The sequence below is a fragment of the Melospiza melodia genome, chromosome 9 (genome assembly GCF_035770615.1).
Source record: "Melospiza melodia melodia isolate bMelMel2 chromosome 9, bMelMel2.pri, whole genome shotgun sequence".
NCBI classification, from domain to species: Eukaryota; Metazoa; Chordata; class Aves; order Passeriformes; family Passerellidae; genus Melospiza; species Melospiza melodia.
In genome coordinates, this window is record NC_086202.1 from 35,267,381 (window position 1) to 35,284,664 (window position 17,284).

The 17,284-nt window shown below is 46.2% G+C and overlaps 1 protein-coding gene across 1 annotated transcript in view; it reads left to right on the forward strand.

Moving 5' to 3' along the window:
- The window catches only part of TET1 (tet methylcytosine dioxygenase 1), a 46,319-nt gene that overhangs the window by 18,016 nt on the left and 11,019 nt on the right, over window positions 1–17,284 (forward strand). Inside the window, 4 exon segments of the mRNA XM_063164208.1 lie at window positions 1,468–1,618; window positions 5,460–5,549; window positions 6,261–6,398; window positions 14,612–14,951. Coding sequence (XP_063020278.1) covers window positions 1,468–1,618; window positions 5,460–5,549; window positions 6,261–6,398; window positions 14,612–14,951 — 719 coding nt within the window.

Genomic DNA, 17,284 nt, shown 5'->3' on the forward strand with positions numbered 1-17,284 from the left:
GAAAAGGCTCTCATGGCAGCTGTGTGTGCCATGCCCAAGGCTCTCAATGTGTGCCATGCCCAGGGCTCTCAGCAGGAGCTGTGTGTGCCATGCCCAAAGTTCTCATGGCAGCTGTGTGTGCCATGCCCAAAGCTCTCATGGCAGCTGTGTGTGCCATGCCCAGGGCTCTCATGGCAGCTGTGTGTGCCATGCCCAGGGCTCTCATGGCAGCTGTGTGTGCCATGCCCAAGGCTCTCAGCAGGAGCTGTGTGCGCCATGCCCAAAGCTCTCATGGCAGCTGTGTGTGCCATGCCCAAAGTTCTCATGGCAGCTGTGTGTGCCATGCCCAAGGCTCTCAGCTGGAGCTGTGTGTGCCATGCCCTGGGCTCTCATGGCAGCTGTGTGTGCCATGCCCAGGGCTCTCATGGCAGCTGTGTGTGCCATGCCCAAGGCTCTCAGCAGGAGCTGTGTGTGCCATGCCCAAAGCTCTCATGGCAGCTGTGTGCGCCATGCCCAAAGCTCTCATGGCAGCTGTGTGTGCCATGCCCAGGGCTCTCATGGCAGCTGTGTGTGCCATGCCCAAGGCTCTCAGCAGGAGCTGTGTGTGCCATGCCCAAAGCTCTCATGGCAGCTGTGTGTGCCATGCCCAAAGCTCTCATGGCAGCTGTGTGTGCCATGCCCAGGGCTCTCATGGCAGCTGTGTGTGCCATGCCCAAGGCTCTCAGCAGGAGCTGTGTGCGCCATGCCCAAAGCTCTCATGGCAGCTGTGTGCGCCATGCCCAGGGCTCTCAGTGGCCATGAGCTGCTCCTGGCTCTGCCCAAACACCACCAGTGTGCCCTGTGCTCACAGCAGTGCTAACAGAGCTGCCAAGAAAGGGGATGTGAGTTGGTAAAGTAGATACGAGGTTGAACACTCAAAATTAGGATCATCCTCTGTGCCTCTGGCAGGAATTTAAATTGATTAGAGACTATCTGCAGCTGCAGTGCTGCCTGTGTGCTGATTGCTGTGTAGCCCACGTTTAACAGACTGAGGGCTGTAGGGAACCTGAATCTAATGGTTGTGCTCTTAAAGGGTCTACTCAGAAAGTCAAATCAATTTGGAGTTAATGATTTTGCTGCACATAAAACAAGAACTATTGGATTTAGGGTAATGTTAAGTAGCAGGGCTATTTTCTTGGTTGAAGATGTTATCCAACTGGATAAGTCAAAATGAATGCATGGCTGTATTTATATAGCTGTAACTGTTTATATTTCTGTCCCAAATTTGGCTGTTGGGGAAGTTGAGACTGTCTTCATGGAGAAAAGTCAGCCCTCTACACAGGAGTATTTTCTTAATGGAAAATACCTGGTCAAGTCATGAATTTCACAAATTCCTTTGTTATGCTCTGTGTTATAAAAGAAATAGCAAAATAGCACTGACCTAAAAAAAACCCAGACCCAAGAGCTGTGTTGCCAGCTGACCTGCTATGTCTTTATTTCCTTTTCTAGTCGTTCTTGTGCATGTCAAGGACTTGACCCAGAAACTTGTGGAGCATCATTCTCATTTGGCTGTTCATGGAGTATGTATTTCAATGGCTGTAAGTTTGCCAGGAGCAAAAACCCCAGGAAATTTAGGCTTCTCACTGATGACCCTAAACAAGTAAGATATGTTTTTTCTCAAAATGCCTTTTCTGATGATTTTCAGAACTAGACATTCTCCACCCCTTCTCTCTCCCACATGTATGTGTAACTGACCAACAAAATTTTTGTGACTGTAGTATTTAGAATAAATGACACTGAGATTTCATTCAGTGGAATGATTACTATGTGTTTATATACCATAAAATGATTCTGAATGCTTTTGTGCATGCCTGTTTAGCTCACTGTGTAACTCTGTGTGAAATTTTAATTCTTTGTAAGTAACAGCCTTTTCTAACGGCCAAGCTTGCAGCTCAGGGTTTCAGGCCTTCTGCCTTGGAACAGAAAATGTTGTACCTTGGGGTTGCACTGCTTTCCTGTTGTAGGACCAGCTGACAGCCTGGGCTCCCCTCTGTCACCAAGAATAAACTGTTTTTTTCTGTGGACAGCATATTTTTTTTAAAATAGTTTTGAAGGAATTAATACACTAAAATGAAGTGCAGTGAAATGATACCAAAATTGCTGCTTATGAGTGTTAGTGATGCCATAAAGGTGAGGCAGCACAGAAAGCAGTGATGGTTTATGTGAAGTAACAAACCTCTAAAAAAATCCAACCACATTAGTTACTTTACATTGAAATATTTTTCTGAAGAAGGAATAAAGGTGTTGTAGGCTGGTAACTACTGCCTGGTGAACAGAGACTCTCAGGGTGACTCCACAGTGCCTTTTGTTGTGACTGTAGGTGTGTACAACCCCATTCCCTATGGATCTCCTAGGTAAAAGTGCCACATCTTTGCTGGCACAGCTGGCATGTTTTGGGCACTCTTGGGGTTACACTGCAGAAATCTTTCTGTGTACACACAGTGTGAGACATCCCTTCTTGAGAGATGTCACTTGATTCACTGCAGGTAAATACTGCTCCCAGCTCCTGACTTGTCCTAAAAGGGTTTCTGAGGTGTTTCTCATGCACCTGAGTGCAAGCCCTCAGTCTCCCCTGGGCTGTGTGGGTGCTCACAAACCTCACTAGGGTGCTCACAAACCTCATTGGGGTGCTCACAAACCTCATTGTGGTACTCACAAACCTCACTAGGGTGCTCACAAACCTCACTAGGGTGCTCACAAACCTCATTGGGGTACTCACAAACCTCATTGGGGTACTCACAAACCTCACTAGGGTGCTCACAAACCTCATTGGGGTACTCACAAACCTCATTGTGGTACTCACAAACCTCACTAGGGTGCTCACAAACCTCATTGGGGTACTCACAAACCTCATTGGGGTACTCACAGACCTCATTGTGGTACTCACAAACCTCACTAGGGTGCTCACAAACCTCATTGGGTACTCACAAACCTCATTGGGGTACTCACAGACCTCATTGTGGTACTCACAAACCTCACTAGGGTGCTCACAAACCTCACTAGGGTGCTCACAAACCTCATTGGGGTACTCACAAACCTCACTAGGGTACTCACAAACCTCATTGGGTACTCACAAACCTCATTGGGCTGCTCACAAACCTCATTGGGGTACTCACAAACCTCACTAGGGTGCTCACAAACCTCACTAGGGTGCTCACAAACCTCACTGGGGTGCTCACAAACCTCATTGGGGTACTCACAAACCTCACTAGGATGCTCACAAACCTCACTAGGGTGCTCACAAACCTCACTAGGGTGCTCACAAACCTCATTGGGTACTCACAAACCTCACTAGGATGCTCACAAACCTCACTGGGGTGCTCACAAACCTCACTAGGGTACTCACAAACCTCATTGGGGTACTCACAAACCTCACTGGGGTGCTCACAAACCTCACTAGGGTGCTCACAAACCTCATTGGGGTGCTCACAGACCTCACTAGGGTGCTCACAAACCTCATTGGGGTACTCACAAACCTCATTGTGGTACTCACAAACCTCACTAGGGTGCTCACAAACCTCATTGGGGTGCTCACAGACCTCACAAGGGTGCTCACAAACCTCAATAGGGTGCTCACAAACCTCATTGGGGTACTCACAAACCTCATTGGGGTACTCACAAACCTCATTGGGGTACTCACAAACCTCACTAGGGTGCTCACAAACCTCAATAGGGTGCTCACAAACCTCATTGGGGTACTCACAAACCTCATTGGGGTGCTCACAAACCTCACTAGGGTGCTCACAAACCTCATTGGGGTACTCACAAACCTCATTGGGGTGCTCACAAACCTCACTAGGGTGCTCACAAACCTCATTAGGGTGCTCACAAACCTCTTTGGGGTACTCACAAACCTCATTGGGGTGCTCACAAACCTCACTAGGGTGCTCACAAACCTCACTAGGGTGCTCACAAACCTCATTGGGGTACTCACAAACCTCATTGGGGTGCTCACAAACCTCATTGGGGTGCTCACAAACCTCATTAGGGTGCTCACAAACCTCATTGGGGTGCTCACAAACCTCATTGGGGTACTCACAAACCTCACTAGGGCTGAGGGGGGCTTCTGCCTCAGCACAGCACTCTGCCCCTCAGCCCTCCTCACTGAGCTCCTTCTTGAGGCTCTGCAGCCAAACCCAGCCCTGCTTGTCACAAGAGGGAATTTGTTTTATAAACTTCCACTTAATAGGAAAATGTATTTATTGGGCATCCTTGCATTTTAGGGGTCCTGTTCCTTCTCTGTCCTTTGCCGTTGCCTGTGTGTTTAGGTTATCCCCTGTCTAATGCTGTGCATGGAGCATTCTGTGCATGCATTTTCTCTGTGGGTTTCTGATGCTGAATGAGAGGAGGTTAAGGGTGTAATATATTGAGGAAAGAATGGTTCTTAGGGTAGATATTCTCCTGGTAGGATGGATAATTAACCACATTAACTAACCACATTAGCTTCAATGTGGTTCAGAAAACCTTGTGGTAGCCATTTACAGCTGATAAAACTGGCTTTAGTACAAGTTAAAAATACAGCATCATCTTGTAATGTAACATCCCATTGAAAAAAGCAAAGTCTGCTGGTGTTTATGTTGGTGTTTACAGTGTGTGGTGATAAGTGGGTTTTTTTAAATAAAAAATAACAGCTTGCTTCATTTTGCCCCTATGCACTGTGGGAAACTGAAGCTGCAGTTCTCTCAAAGCTTGGTCCTGGGAGGAAAAGAAATTAGGGAGTCTGTCACTGCCCTCTGCTTTCCCAGTTGGTTGGTGATTTTCCTGGAAAAGCAAAAACTTAGGATAAGAATTTAGGGATTGTTTCTACAAATAAGAGCTTAAATGTGACACTGCTGTAGAAGCCCACCTAGCTAATTCTGTGTTTATATGGATTAGCCATATAAAGGGAATGTTATTTCTGAATCTAGTAGTTATTTCCATTAAGTCCTGATTTTTGCCCCTCCAAAGAACAAAACAGTTATCAGAAAATGAGAAAAGTTCCTGAGAGAAGACCTAAGAGCTGAAGATAAATGCTATTAGCAGTTTCTCACATGGTGTCAGCACAGACTAAGGCCCCATAAGCAAAACACCAACAGAAGGCCTGGGCTTCCATCCCCACTCAGCTTGGGGTGTGATTTTTCTCCTTGGATGTTACTTCTGTGGTTTTGTGTGCAACACACCTCACTCCTTGGCTGCATATGGAAAGTGATGCAGAATCAGTTCCTGAGTGCTGGGTTGCTCTGACCTAGCAGGTATTCTCTATTGTTATTTGGCTGATTTCTGTTTAACAGCTTTGACGGGTTAGTCATGCAAAAGCAGGCATTTATGGTTGGTGACAAAGGGCAGCAGAACAAAGTCAGTTTAATAAAATATGGGCTAGAAGCTGACCTGTTGGGCACGTCTAAACTGGCTGAGATTCTTTCAAAGCGAGCTGCAGCACCAAATGTTGCCTTTCCCTGCAGGAGGAACTTCTTGAAAACAATTTGCAAACGTTGGCTACTGATGTGGCTCCGGTTTATAAGAAGCTTGCTCCAGAAGCTTTCCAGAACCAGGTGGGTGTGTGAGATCCAGCTCTGATGAACAGTTTCAATCCGAGGAGCAGCCCCAGAGGGTGTTCCTGGTGCCTGTGCATTTGGAATCCTGGTGCATTTGGCAGGTTTCCACACACTGCCCCTCTTTACTTGAGCTACTTAAGCTACTCATGGTGCTTAAGTAAGCACCATATTTTTATCTGTGAAAAATGCTGAGAGATCATGCTGTAAATAAAATGTTTTTCGGTCCAAGACATTTGATTGTGGCTGACCTGATTATCTTGTTGGCATCCAGCCACAGATGTTGCATGTTTCATAGGAAAACATAAACCCCTGAGTCTGCCTGGCTGCCCTGATGGTGTCCCAGGGCTGTGGGTGCCTGGTGGGGTTGCACAGCACTCAGTGCCCAGTGTCTGCAGTTTGCTCTCTCTCCAGGTGGAAAAGGCTGCCCTGATGGTGTCCCAGGGCTGTGGGTGCCTGGTGGGGTTGCACAGCACTCTCAGTGTCTGCAGTTTGCTCTCTCTCTCTCTCCAGGTGGAAAAGGCTGCCCTGATGGTGTCCCAGGGCTGTGGGTGCCTGGTGGGGTTGCCCAGCACTCTCAGTGTCTGCAGTTTGCTCTCTCTCTCTCTCTCCAGGTGGAAAAGGCTGCCCTGATGGTGTCCCAGGGCTGTGGGTGCCTGGTGGGGTTGCACAGCACTCTCAGTGTCTGCAGTTTGCTCTCTCTCCCTGCAGGTGGAAAACGAGCACATGGGCCCCGACTGCCGGCTGGGCTGCAAGGACGGCCGGCCCTTCTCGGGTGTCACCGCCTGCATCGACTTCTGTGCCCACGCCCACAAGGACACGCACAACATGCACAACGGCAGCACCGTGGTACGTACCCTGCCCTCCTCGCTGTGCTCTCACCGAGTGCTGCTGCTGCTGTTGGGGGCTCATTTCATTGCAGGGGTTTCACAATTAACTGCAGGTTGTTGCCATTATCGATGCTCATCTTGTTTGTATGTATTTGTTACTGTCTACGGAGGACATGAGTTCATTTTATTGCATAACAGATCAAAATGGGGATGGGAGTGATCCCTCCTACAAAATACCTTCATTCTCTAAAGACTCATTTGTTACTGTCTACAGAGGGCGTGAGTTCATTTTATTGCATAAAAGGTCAGAAAGGGAATGGGAGTGATCCCTCCTACAAAATACCTTCATTCTCTGAAGACTGCTGGTCCTCTGGAGAGGCCTGGCCAGAGGGCAGGTCAGTTTTTCCTGGGAAAGGGCTGATGCTAAAGGGAAATGATTAACCAAGGAGCTGTACAGACTTCTGTAGAGGGAGAGCTAAAGCAAACTGATTGATTAGTAACTTACCTCCCCCAGGCTCACCAAATTCACTCTTTCTTGCACTGGGCACCTACCAGGCTCCATGTTAGTGTAGATACAGGGCAGGAAGCAGACAGTATCGATTGGAGTGGAGCCAGGTGACCATTACAGTCTTTAAATCTCAGTATGAAAGGAAAACCCACAGATTGGTGTGGTTGTATTATATGCCTTGATGGATTGCCAGTGAGAAAATTGATTGGGAATTACTCAATTAAGTGATCTTTGAGAAATTAACACTGTAGTGTTGAAGAAGGACAAGGTCAAAGCAGAAAAGATACAACTGGCAGTGTTCTTTGAGCAGTTGGAGCATCCCAGTGCTCTGAATAGTGAGGGTGACTTCTTGTACAGCAGTGCAGGTAACAACAGTAACTTCCCTATCTATCAAAGGATGGATATCTGCAAAAAAATTATCTGAAATCTCTGCTTACTCTAGATTTTTCTTTTGTTTTTGGAAATGCAAACTGAATTACTGTGTTGCTGTGATTCAATAAAGTGTTGCATTTACACCTATAGTTAACACTGACCATTTCTATGTGACAGCAATGAAATGACTGGTAGAGTTGTTTTAATGTTAATTTGTGTTTGTAAGGGGAGCAAAGGTCCATTCCTTTAAAGTATGGAAGCAGCTCTGGGAATCCACCAGGAATGCAGTCATCAATTGACTGTTATTTTTGCTTAGTGCTGGCAGTATGCATTGCAAAATTGCTTCTGAAGCATAGGAATTTGATGCCCTTAAAGATTCTAAACTTGAAAATGAGACCTCCTTGTCAGACAAACTACATTATATGCATTCAGATGGTCTGAGTACTTCATTACATCCTGAATTAGAGACAAAATGGCAGCTGAGTCTGCTACTCATTTTACCCTAATGGATCCCAAAAAAGTCATAAGTTATGGCCAGAAGCAGCTGGAGGGACAATTAAACCTTTTTTGTGGAATTATTGGGGAATAGTTCTACAACTGCATTTATCTGTAAGCACCTGCTGCCATTTCAGCTTCACATGGTCCTTGCTGGTGTTGATGCTTCGTGGATTGTGTGTGGTGTGTTTGCAAGTGGTTCCACATCTCAGAAACATGGAACAACTTGTGTGAGGTCATTGTGTGCTCATCACTATCACTTTCCACCCAGTTCTACCAAATTTTGTCAGTTTTGCAGAGCACGACCAACTGATTATAACTGCTGAATACTCTGCCTTGCAGTCTGGTTTTCATGGGTAGCTCACTCACAAATTAATACTGCACACCTGTGTTCTCTTTATTTAGATAGGATTTCTCTTTATTTTAGTATCCTTGCAGCAAGGGGCTGTTTGTAAATAGAAACCAGCTGTAAGTATCAACACTCGAGTTTACCAGCTTGAATTGGGCCATTATGAGGGTGAATTGGGGTTGGGAGGTTCCTCATGGTCTGTGCAGCCTCCCAGTGAGGAGCTGGGGCTGTGTCTGCTGTTCCTGTCTGTGCACAGTTACACTCACATGAATTGGAAGCCTAAAGCAGAAAACGTTGGTTTTTGCAAGCAGGATGGCAGGACAGGCTGGGCTTGCTTCAGTCCAGATTTTCATGACAATCAAAATTAGGGTTGTTAGTTGTGGCTTGTAACCAAGTCTGGTAATACCATAGGAAATGTGGTGGTTAGGACACAAAAAGAAATTAGTGCATGTGATGCCAGCACCTCCTGCATTCCTGTCTGGTTCCAGAAGGTGCTGTGGGACTGCCTACAAGGCTTAAAATCCATGATGATTTCTTATAAATCACTGATCATGATGGAGGGGATAGTTACATTTTGTCTGTAAAATGTACTGAGTGCAGGTACAATTCTGGGGTGACAGTTCTCCCAGAGATTGCTTTCTCATCATGTGGTCATGAACAGAATGAGAACAATTTGCACTGCACTGGAAACCTCCAACATCCATCACTTTTTTTTTTAACTGCTTGTCACACCTTACATTTTAAGGTCCCTACAGGGTGTACTTGTCATCTTGTTAGTGTTGTTAAGATTTCTTCCCTTTCCCCTTGCAGGAACACAAAATCTTTATTTATAAAATTTAAAGTTCTTCTAGGCTAAAAAGGTTGAAGTAAATGCCTTGTGAGTTGATAATTGCAAATGCTACTGGCTCTGTTATTGTGACACCTTTTCCTTTTCTCCCTTCATCATTGGTAAATCACCTTTACTGCAAGTACCACGGAATTCTGCATGGGCCACCCAAAGAAAAAGAAAGCCAGAGTCTGTTCAAATTGTTTAAACCAGGCACAGTCATAAATTCAACAAAGGACTTAAATGAGGTTAATAATAAGGAATAAGTTTCCTGTACACTTAAAAGAATATATTTTAAAACATTCTTGCATTTTTCTCAGTTTGTGTGTTAGATCAGCTGCACTATTTGTATGTGACTCTGAAAATTAATCATCCTGTAAAGTTTGTGTTAGCAGTGGAAGTGTCTTGGCAATGCCCTCTGGAGATCCAAGAGAGAATAGCAGACCTTAACCTACACAAATTGGGGATTGCTGTTACATGGTAATTAGCACTGAAGATTTGAGCTGCTAAACATTGTGTCTGGCTAGCAGAGTCAAGCTCTGAATTGACCCTGCTTCTGGTAGAAAGCTAAAAACAAACACTCCCTGCTTGCTCTGGAGTACAATGACAATTCTACAGAGATGTAAACTAATGTGTTTGTCTGAAAGAAGCAGAAATAATTTCTGCCTACAAAGTGAGTTTTTAAAGAACCTTTAAGGCAATAAATGTACCATTCATTTTTACTTAGACTCTTTTGCCATCTCTTAAGTTCTCCTGAGGGCCACTGATGTGTGTTACAGCTGCAGTGTAGGGTGCTTGCTCCTTATGGATGTGAAGCTAAATGGGCAACACAGATAAAAGCTTTGTAGTTATTGATGGAGCCTGTGAAATGTGAGGACTTCTGTTCCTTTATCAGATTAGCTGTGAAGGGCCATGCTCTTCATAGCTGTGGGGATCCATTTAAGGCACTGGCAGTGTTCTTTCTGGCGTTTAGAAGTGACTGGGGCACAAAGGCTGCTGCTGGTTCTGCAGTTTGTGTGGGTGTTGCTCATCCTTGGGGCAGGGGCCCTTGGTGCTGGGCTGAGGAAGGACAGACCAGCTGCAGTTCTGCAGCAGACTTTGGGAGCAAGGGGAGGAAGATAAATCTGTGCTTTGAGGGCACCCACAATATGTCATTCATTACTGGCAGTAGAGCTAAGTACTGATAATCACCAGTCTGTCCACAAACTCTTTGGGGTTCAGGTAAACCCCCAAACCCTCTGCTTTTGCCATGCCTGGGTGTATTTTGGCGCATGACAGCACTGGCAGGGGGCTCCAGGCCTTTGCAGTGGCTGACAGGGTGGCTGTGCATGGTCACACCAGTGTCTGCACCCCCTGCTCACTTTGGGGGCTGCAGCAGCTCCAGGTGCTTCAGTTGGTGCTTCAGTTTATCACAGACAGGAGGAGGATGAATCCCTGGACCTGTAAAGAGGAATTTCTGTTTGATTTTTCTATTGTGCAAATGGAGAAATGTGAGAGGGTCACTCTGCTGACCTGTGAGCTCCCAGGGAGCATTCTGGGCTGTACCTGTGTCTGATGGCACAGCCTGGGGCCATCAAGTGGGCAAAAGGAAGAGATGTTTGGGGTTCCCTGCTCTAGTTTTGACCTGCATACTCTTGTTCAGGGTAGAGCAGGCCAAGAGAACAACGTGGTTTGTCCTGGCTGCAAAGGAAAAGCAAAGATGTTTTATCCATGATGGTGGGCAGGGCTGCAGCAGCCCCTGAGGCCCCAGGGGCACCCACTGTGTCTCCAGCTGCTCAGGGAGGGCTGCAGGAACATGATTGCATCTCCCAGGTTTGGAAAGGCTGTTTGGCTGCTGAAACCTGAATGGGAACCATCTGTTATTACAACACAGTGCAAAAGCTCCATCATTGCTACATGCGGGGTTCAGGAGGACACAGGCACATCAAAGAGAGCCAGAATAACATTGGGAGCTGTGTGGCTACACATGGATGTCTGCAGGGGATTGCACTGAGTTCCTGGTGCATTTGAAGTTTAAATGAAGGGAATAGTTTCATAATCAAGTTTCATAAACATGCAACTTTTACTATGACATCACTAAACCCAGAATAGGTGATGAGTTTGATCACCAAGCACATTGGAAAGCTAAACAAACCTTTTGGCCAACACTTCTTTGGCCTTTGAGCATCCTGGATGGTTTAGCTGCCTGTTCTGGAAAAAGCAGAGTAGCAGGATATGCAGCTTCAGGATATGCTGTAAATGGCCTTTAGCAGACTTGATGGCTTTCTCATGGTTGTGTTTCATTCTGGTCAGTTTGCAGCAGCGTCAGCACCAATGGAAAATTCTGCTTTTCACTTCTCAGCAATGACTCCTAAGTTCTTAATGGAATATTTTGCGCAGATTTGAATATTGGAGTAGTTTTTAAGCAGAAGTTTCTCATTTGATGATTTACCCCCTTTTGCTGTAAGTTTTTAGCTAATCTGTACTACCTGAATTTATGGCTGGTTTTCTCATATCATTATTTTCAGTTATCTGTTTGCCCTAACACCCTCACTTTTATGTTAAAATATATTAAAGGGGCATTAACTGTGAAAGTATATATATATATTAAAATTGGTGTTATGGTATTTAGGCTGTAGATGTACTGGTCTTCAGATCTGGATACCATTTTGGTTATACATTAATTTCCTAATATGTATTTGAAGTCAGTATTTAATATCCAGGGTGTGCTGGAGTTGACAGTACTCGCACCACAGTTGTGTCAATACAGTACAGCTCTCATCTTGTTCAGTTCCTCAGAACAGTTCTTCATCTTTCTTGTTCCACAGGGTGTTGGCTATGCCTGGAAATTTGTAATTGTGAATTGGATGAGGGTCTCAATATTCAAAATAAAAAATATTGTGGATTGAATCTTCAAGACTTCTTTCAGACTAGTGCCTGGGCTGGACATGGTATTCTATGAGACCACTGCCCATTTTCTGGTGAAAACAAGAGGGAGCCAGGCCCCTCCTTGCTGACTTTATTACTGCTTTTGTTTATCATTTAGAAGGGGAAACCTTGGGGTCTTTCTGGGTCACTGCGACCCCGAGAAGGTTAAAAGTCTCTTTTTCCAGCCTGGCACTTGAAGGAGGAGTCAGGGCTCTTCATTTCTTGGTCTCAAGGTTGTTTATTGTTCCTTATCTATAAAAAAATTTCTCGTGCCCTGCTGAGGTCCATCCAGCAGGACAGTTCCAGCCACTCTGCCTGCTCTGGGGTGGTGTTATGTCTTTATACTAAAAACTACGTGTGCAATGTTTACAATCACTTCCCAATATCTATCACCCATGTTAGACAGTGAGCTTCTACTCTAAACCAATCCAAAAGTGCCACCATCACAGCAGAAGATGGAGGCCAAGAAGAAGCAGCAGAAAGGCTGGACACACCCAAATCCATCCATCTTGCCCCCCTGAATCCCCATACCAAAAACCCCTAAAATCTATTTTTCCACCCCATGATAACTTCATTATTATTCTACCTAAACTGTTGTGGCTTGCTGATCTCCATCTCAGGTTGGTAACTTGCTCCATGGGTCACAATCAAACCCACAGGGGCATTCTGGGCTCTGTGCCAGGGTCTCTGAGCCCCCTGGCAGGGTCTGGGCTGTCCTGGACAGCCAGAGGGATGTCCTGGGTGCCCACACGGACAGTGCACTGGGCTCTGTAAAAACACCACTCCTATATAATCCTGCTCTCTGTGTGTGCAGCCCTCTCACCCTCCCTGAACACAGTGGCATCTGCTGGCCAGTTTCAGGCTGGTGTCACTGAGCTTGGCAGGAGCAGAATCGTCTTTGGGATTTGGAGGCTGTTGCTGTGGGCTGTGCCGTGTCCCTGGGGGTGAGCTGGGGGCTGCATGCAGGGAGGAGGTGCCCAGGCAGGGGGGGAGCAGGAGCCCTGCTGGGCCTGGGCTGTGGGAATGTGGCTGGCAGAGCCCACAGGCAGCAAGGTTCCAGTCCTGCTCACTGAACAACTTCTGTTTTCTCTAAATCTGCCTCCTGGTGCAGAGGCTGCCCAGAGGAGGTGAGTACCTCAGTGAGTGCTACAAAGCAGCTGCTAACTGCCCTGGAGCCCCTCTGCATCCTTCCCACTGCCTCCTGAAAAGCTCTTCCTCCTCTCTGCCCCCCAGATTTCCTCCTTTTGCTGCTCTGCAACTGCCAAGCTTTGCATAGAGCTTTGATAAAGCCCAAGCCACCACGTTTTTGGTTCAGGATTTTTTAGTTTGTGTTTCTGTACTTTTATTTTTCTAGAAATAATTGTGTGATGCCTTTATGCAAAAGCTGTGCTATGAAATAAAAAATGTTTTAAATAATAACATTCTTCTCCCCTGGAATGTTAGGAATGGTGAGAAGATTGGGAAATTGGATTGACTGTTTATGATAGGTGTCAGATTGAGCCTGCAGAATGATGGAATGCTAAGCTTCCATTTAGGGAATAGAATCTCATCCTTGGATGCTGCTCCTGTTCCTTTCTGTGTGTAGTTAGTGACTCCTGTGGGGCAGCAGCTTCCCTGAGCCATGGTATCCATGTATGACTTTCCAGCCTTGGGAATGGAGGTGTCAGAGCTGCAGAAGGTGAATGTTTGTGCCAGTGCTCAGGGGTGAATGTTTGTGCCAGTGCTCAGGCACACAGAGCTGTTGCCATCCCTTGGGAATGGAGGTGCCAGCAGAAGGTGAATGTTTGTGCCAGTGCTCAGGCACACAGAGCTGTTGCCATCCCTTGGGAATGGAGGTGCCAGCAGAGGTGAATGTTTGTGCCAGTGCTCAGGCACACAGAGCTGTTGCCATCCCTTGGGAATGACCCCAGGGATTGCAGTGCCACTATCAGTGCTGCTCTCTAGGGGATGGGTTGGTGTTGGTAACAGCTGGAACTCAAGTAGTGCTGGAAATGTTCAGCATTTATAATGACAACAAGAAAACTATTGCAGTAAATTGGAATATTTATTACATTTCTGATGTGAGCTCATCAAACTGGATATAATCAGCAGTGTGCTCTGGGCTCCAGCATCTCACAGCTCAGAATAACAGGAAGTAGGGCAGTGGCCTAAGAGAACATTTCCTGGGCTCTGTGAGTTAATTACAGTGGAGTGTTGATTTAAGGAAATGTTGAGAGAGGGAGAGAGTTAGAGCTGAGATTTGCAAAATGTATAGAGCAGTATGAGTGACTGTTTGTGCTGGTTTGGGGTTTTTCTTTTACCAACCAAAACCAAAACCAATTCAAAATAATGGAATAAATTCCAGATCATAGACACTTTTTGTTTAATGCAAAAATAATTTTTCATATTTTATAATCCTTTAGAATTAATCTGAACATCAATGATGTATTTACATATTTTAAAAAAATCAGAATGCTTAGGAACTTTAGAGTATATTTACAGCTGAGATTATATTTACCAAGGTTGGCATACTGTAAGCTGAGACAAAATTTCACTTTCTTGTTGAAGACACACGTGCCTTGATCTTAAAGACACAGTTTTTCTGTGTCATCACAGATGATGCTACTTGTCTGACAAATAATTTGTCCAATTATTTGTCAGCTGTTTGCATTTAAAGCCCGCTGGTGTTGATGCCTCAGAGCAGGAGTCAGCAGTGGAGGCCAGGATGAGTGCCTGAGCCTTTATGAGCTGCTGCTTTGTGCTGTGGATGATTTGTGGCCCTTGTGCCCCTGGCAGGTGTGCACCCTGACCAAGGAGGACAACAGGAGAGTGGGGGTGATCCCGAGCGATGAGCAGCTGCACGTGCTGCCGCTGTACAAGATCTCCCAGACCGACGAGTTCGGCACCGAGGAGGGCCTGGAGGCCAAGATCAAAGCCGGAGCCATCCAGGTGCTCACAGCGTTCCCCAGGGAAGTGAGGATGTTGGCTGAGCCTCTCAGAGCTACCAAGAAAAAGAAACCAGACACAAGGAGGACCCCGAGTGAAAAGCAGCCATTAATAGATAAAAAGTATTCAACACCAGTAAAACTGAAAACTGAAGCCCCAGAAAATCTTGGCAACGCTTTGCATTGTTTAGGTGAGTGATACTTGGGAAATTCTACCAGTCTGTTCTGATTCTGTGTTCTGTTACACATCTGATGGGAGGAAAAAGCCCCTTTAAAATAAACCACTTGTATATTCTGCATTTTAGGGGTTAATGAACAAGTCACTGCAGCCAGTGTTGTCTGGCGGGGCAGAATAAACCTCAGGTGATCACCAAAAATAGTTTGTTGGTGGTCTGTGAACAGCTGTGAAGTATTTCCAAGTTCCCTTATTCTAACAAATAATGGCAGTTTGACCATCTTGAAAGAACGTTGGAATGTTGACCTAAATAAGCACTTGAATTTGTGTCACTTTGAAGTACAAGAGTTCCCCATTCCTGTGGCAGACAATGGCTCTCTCAGAACTGAGCTGTGCCCCTGTCCTGGCAATGGCATAGACACTGCTGCCCAGCAAGAGCTGTGTAAAAACCCCAGGTTTTATCAAGTGGCACTGCAGCTTGTCCCTTGCAGGGCTGTGGCAGGAGCAGGGCAGGGCAGGCTGCCAGCAGCCAGGGAGGTGCCAGGAGGCCCTGGTGGCTCCCCCTGTGCCCATGGGCATTGCAGGGCTGTGCCAGGCTGGGCTGTGCCAGGCTGTGCCTGGTGTCACATCCTGGGTCAGGCCTCCTGGGAAGGGCTGCTGCATGGGACTGGCCAGTCCTGAGAGGCAGAAAAGAAGGAAGAGATGGAAGAAGCCATGGACTTAAACTCTCTGATTAGCTGGTGAAAAATAAGTACAATTAAAGCATAGCCTGTTAGGAAGAACAGAGGGAAACGAGCCCATCTGCTGTAATTTTGAATTTCATTTCATAAGAGACATCCAGACTGTCTTGGTTTGGAAAAACAGGTGCCTGCTAAGGAAGGCAGGAGCCTCCCCTGAAATGGAGAAAAAGAACAACCCCCCCCCCCCCCCCACAATTGCTATAAATTTTGAATTAAGGGGCTCTCAGGCAACAAAAATATGGGAGCAGGAAATAACAGTTCTTTAATAGGGAAGAGAATAAAAAGATAGAATAAACAATGCAGTAAACTAAACCAACACTGCCAGAGTCAGAAGCCAACGTGACACCCTGTGGGTCAGGGTGTTGGTGGCAGTGCCATTGGAAATGTGGCTCAGCCCTCCTGCAGTGTCAGGGGTGGTTCTGTTGGAGCAAGGGGATCTGTAGAGAAGGATGTATTCTTCCTCTGAGGATCCAGGGGAAGGAGAGGCAGCTGCTGTTCCTCTGGGGAATCCCATGGAGAAAGCTGTGCTGGTGTTCCAGAATCTCCAGATTATATCTGGGTAGCAATGCTTGGCTCCTCCCCCTGGATTATATCTGGGTAGCAATGCTTGGCTCCTCCCCCTGGATGATATCTGGGTAGCAATGCTTGGCTCCTCCCCCTGGGCTCACATCTCCCAATGGGATGTTATAGTTCTTATCAGCCATGCAGTGACATTCAATGGCCTCTTATCAGCAGGTGTCCCCTCCCGATAGATGAGTGATTGTGGTCACTCAGAGAGAGATAAGGCAAACTGCCCACTTTGCAAAAGACAACTGCCACAGGTGGTAATAAATACATCTTGCCTTGCAAGCTGGAACACAGACCTATGTAGCATTTTTAAGGGGAGGAATAACAGGTAAATGTTTCAAAGAGTATCTTTGTTTTGGGGGAATAACGTTTAAAAAACAAATAAAATGCATTTGTTACACTTCCATAACTGAGTGCTGAGGGTTGTTAAAACTTATTTTCACAGAAGTGTCTCTCTCCTGATGTGATGGAGAATGCAATGCTCAAATGCTGTGTTTAAAGTCTTTAGGGCAGAGGCCTTGCCCTGGGGTGGGGGCTGTTAAAGTCATTAAACACTTTGTGGTTTATTTCACAGAAAGGTTTTTATAGAGTTGGTGTGGCCTCCTCGTGTCCCCATAGAGCTTTCAGTTTCTGCATACTAACTGTTGTGCCTGTCATTATCCCACTTTGACTTTTCTGCATTCCTATGGGAGGAATGTTTTTAATTCATCACTGATTTATAAATTACTAGGAGACAGAGTAGAAGAACGAATTATGCTTCTACACTGTGTAAAACAATTAACAATTCTGTGTATTTAGGGAATAATGAAACACTGACAGTCCTCTGTGAGAGGAAGCAAGAGCTGTGTGGGTGCCAGCTGCCAGCAGAACACACGTGCAGCCATGGCAGGGCAGGGTGCAGAGCCAGCAGAGTCAGTGGAATTCTTCATTCCATGGGCTGTGAACCTGCCCATGGTGAGAGCAGCCTTGAGAGGAGCCTGGTCCCAACCCAGCCCAGCCATGGCTGCAGACTGGTTCAGGGCTGGCACAAACTGCACAAGGA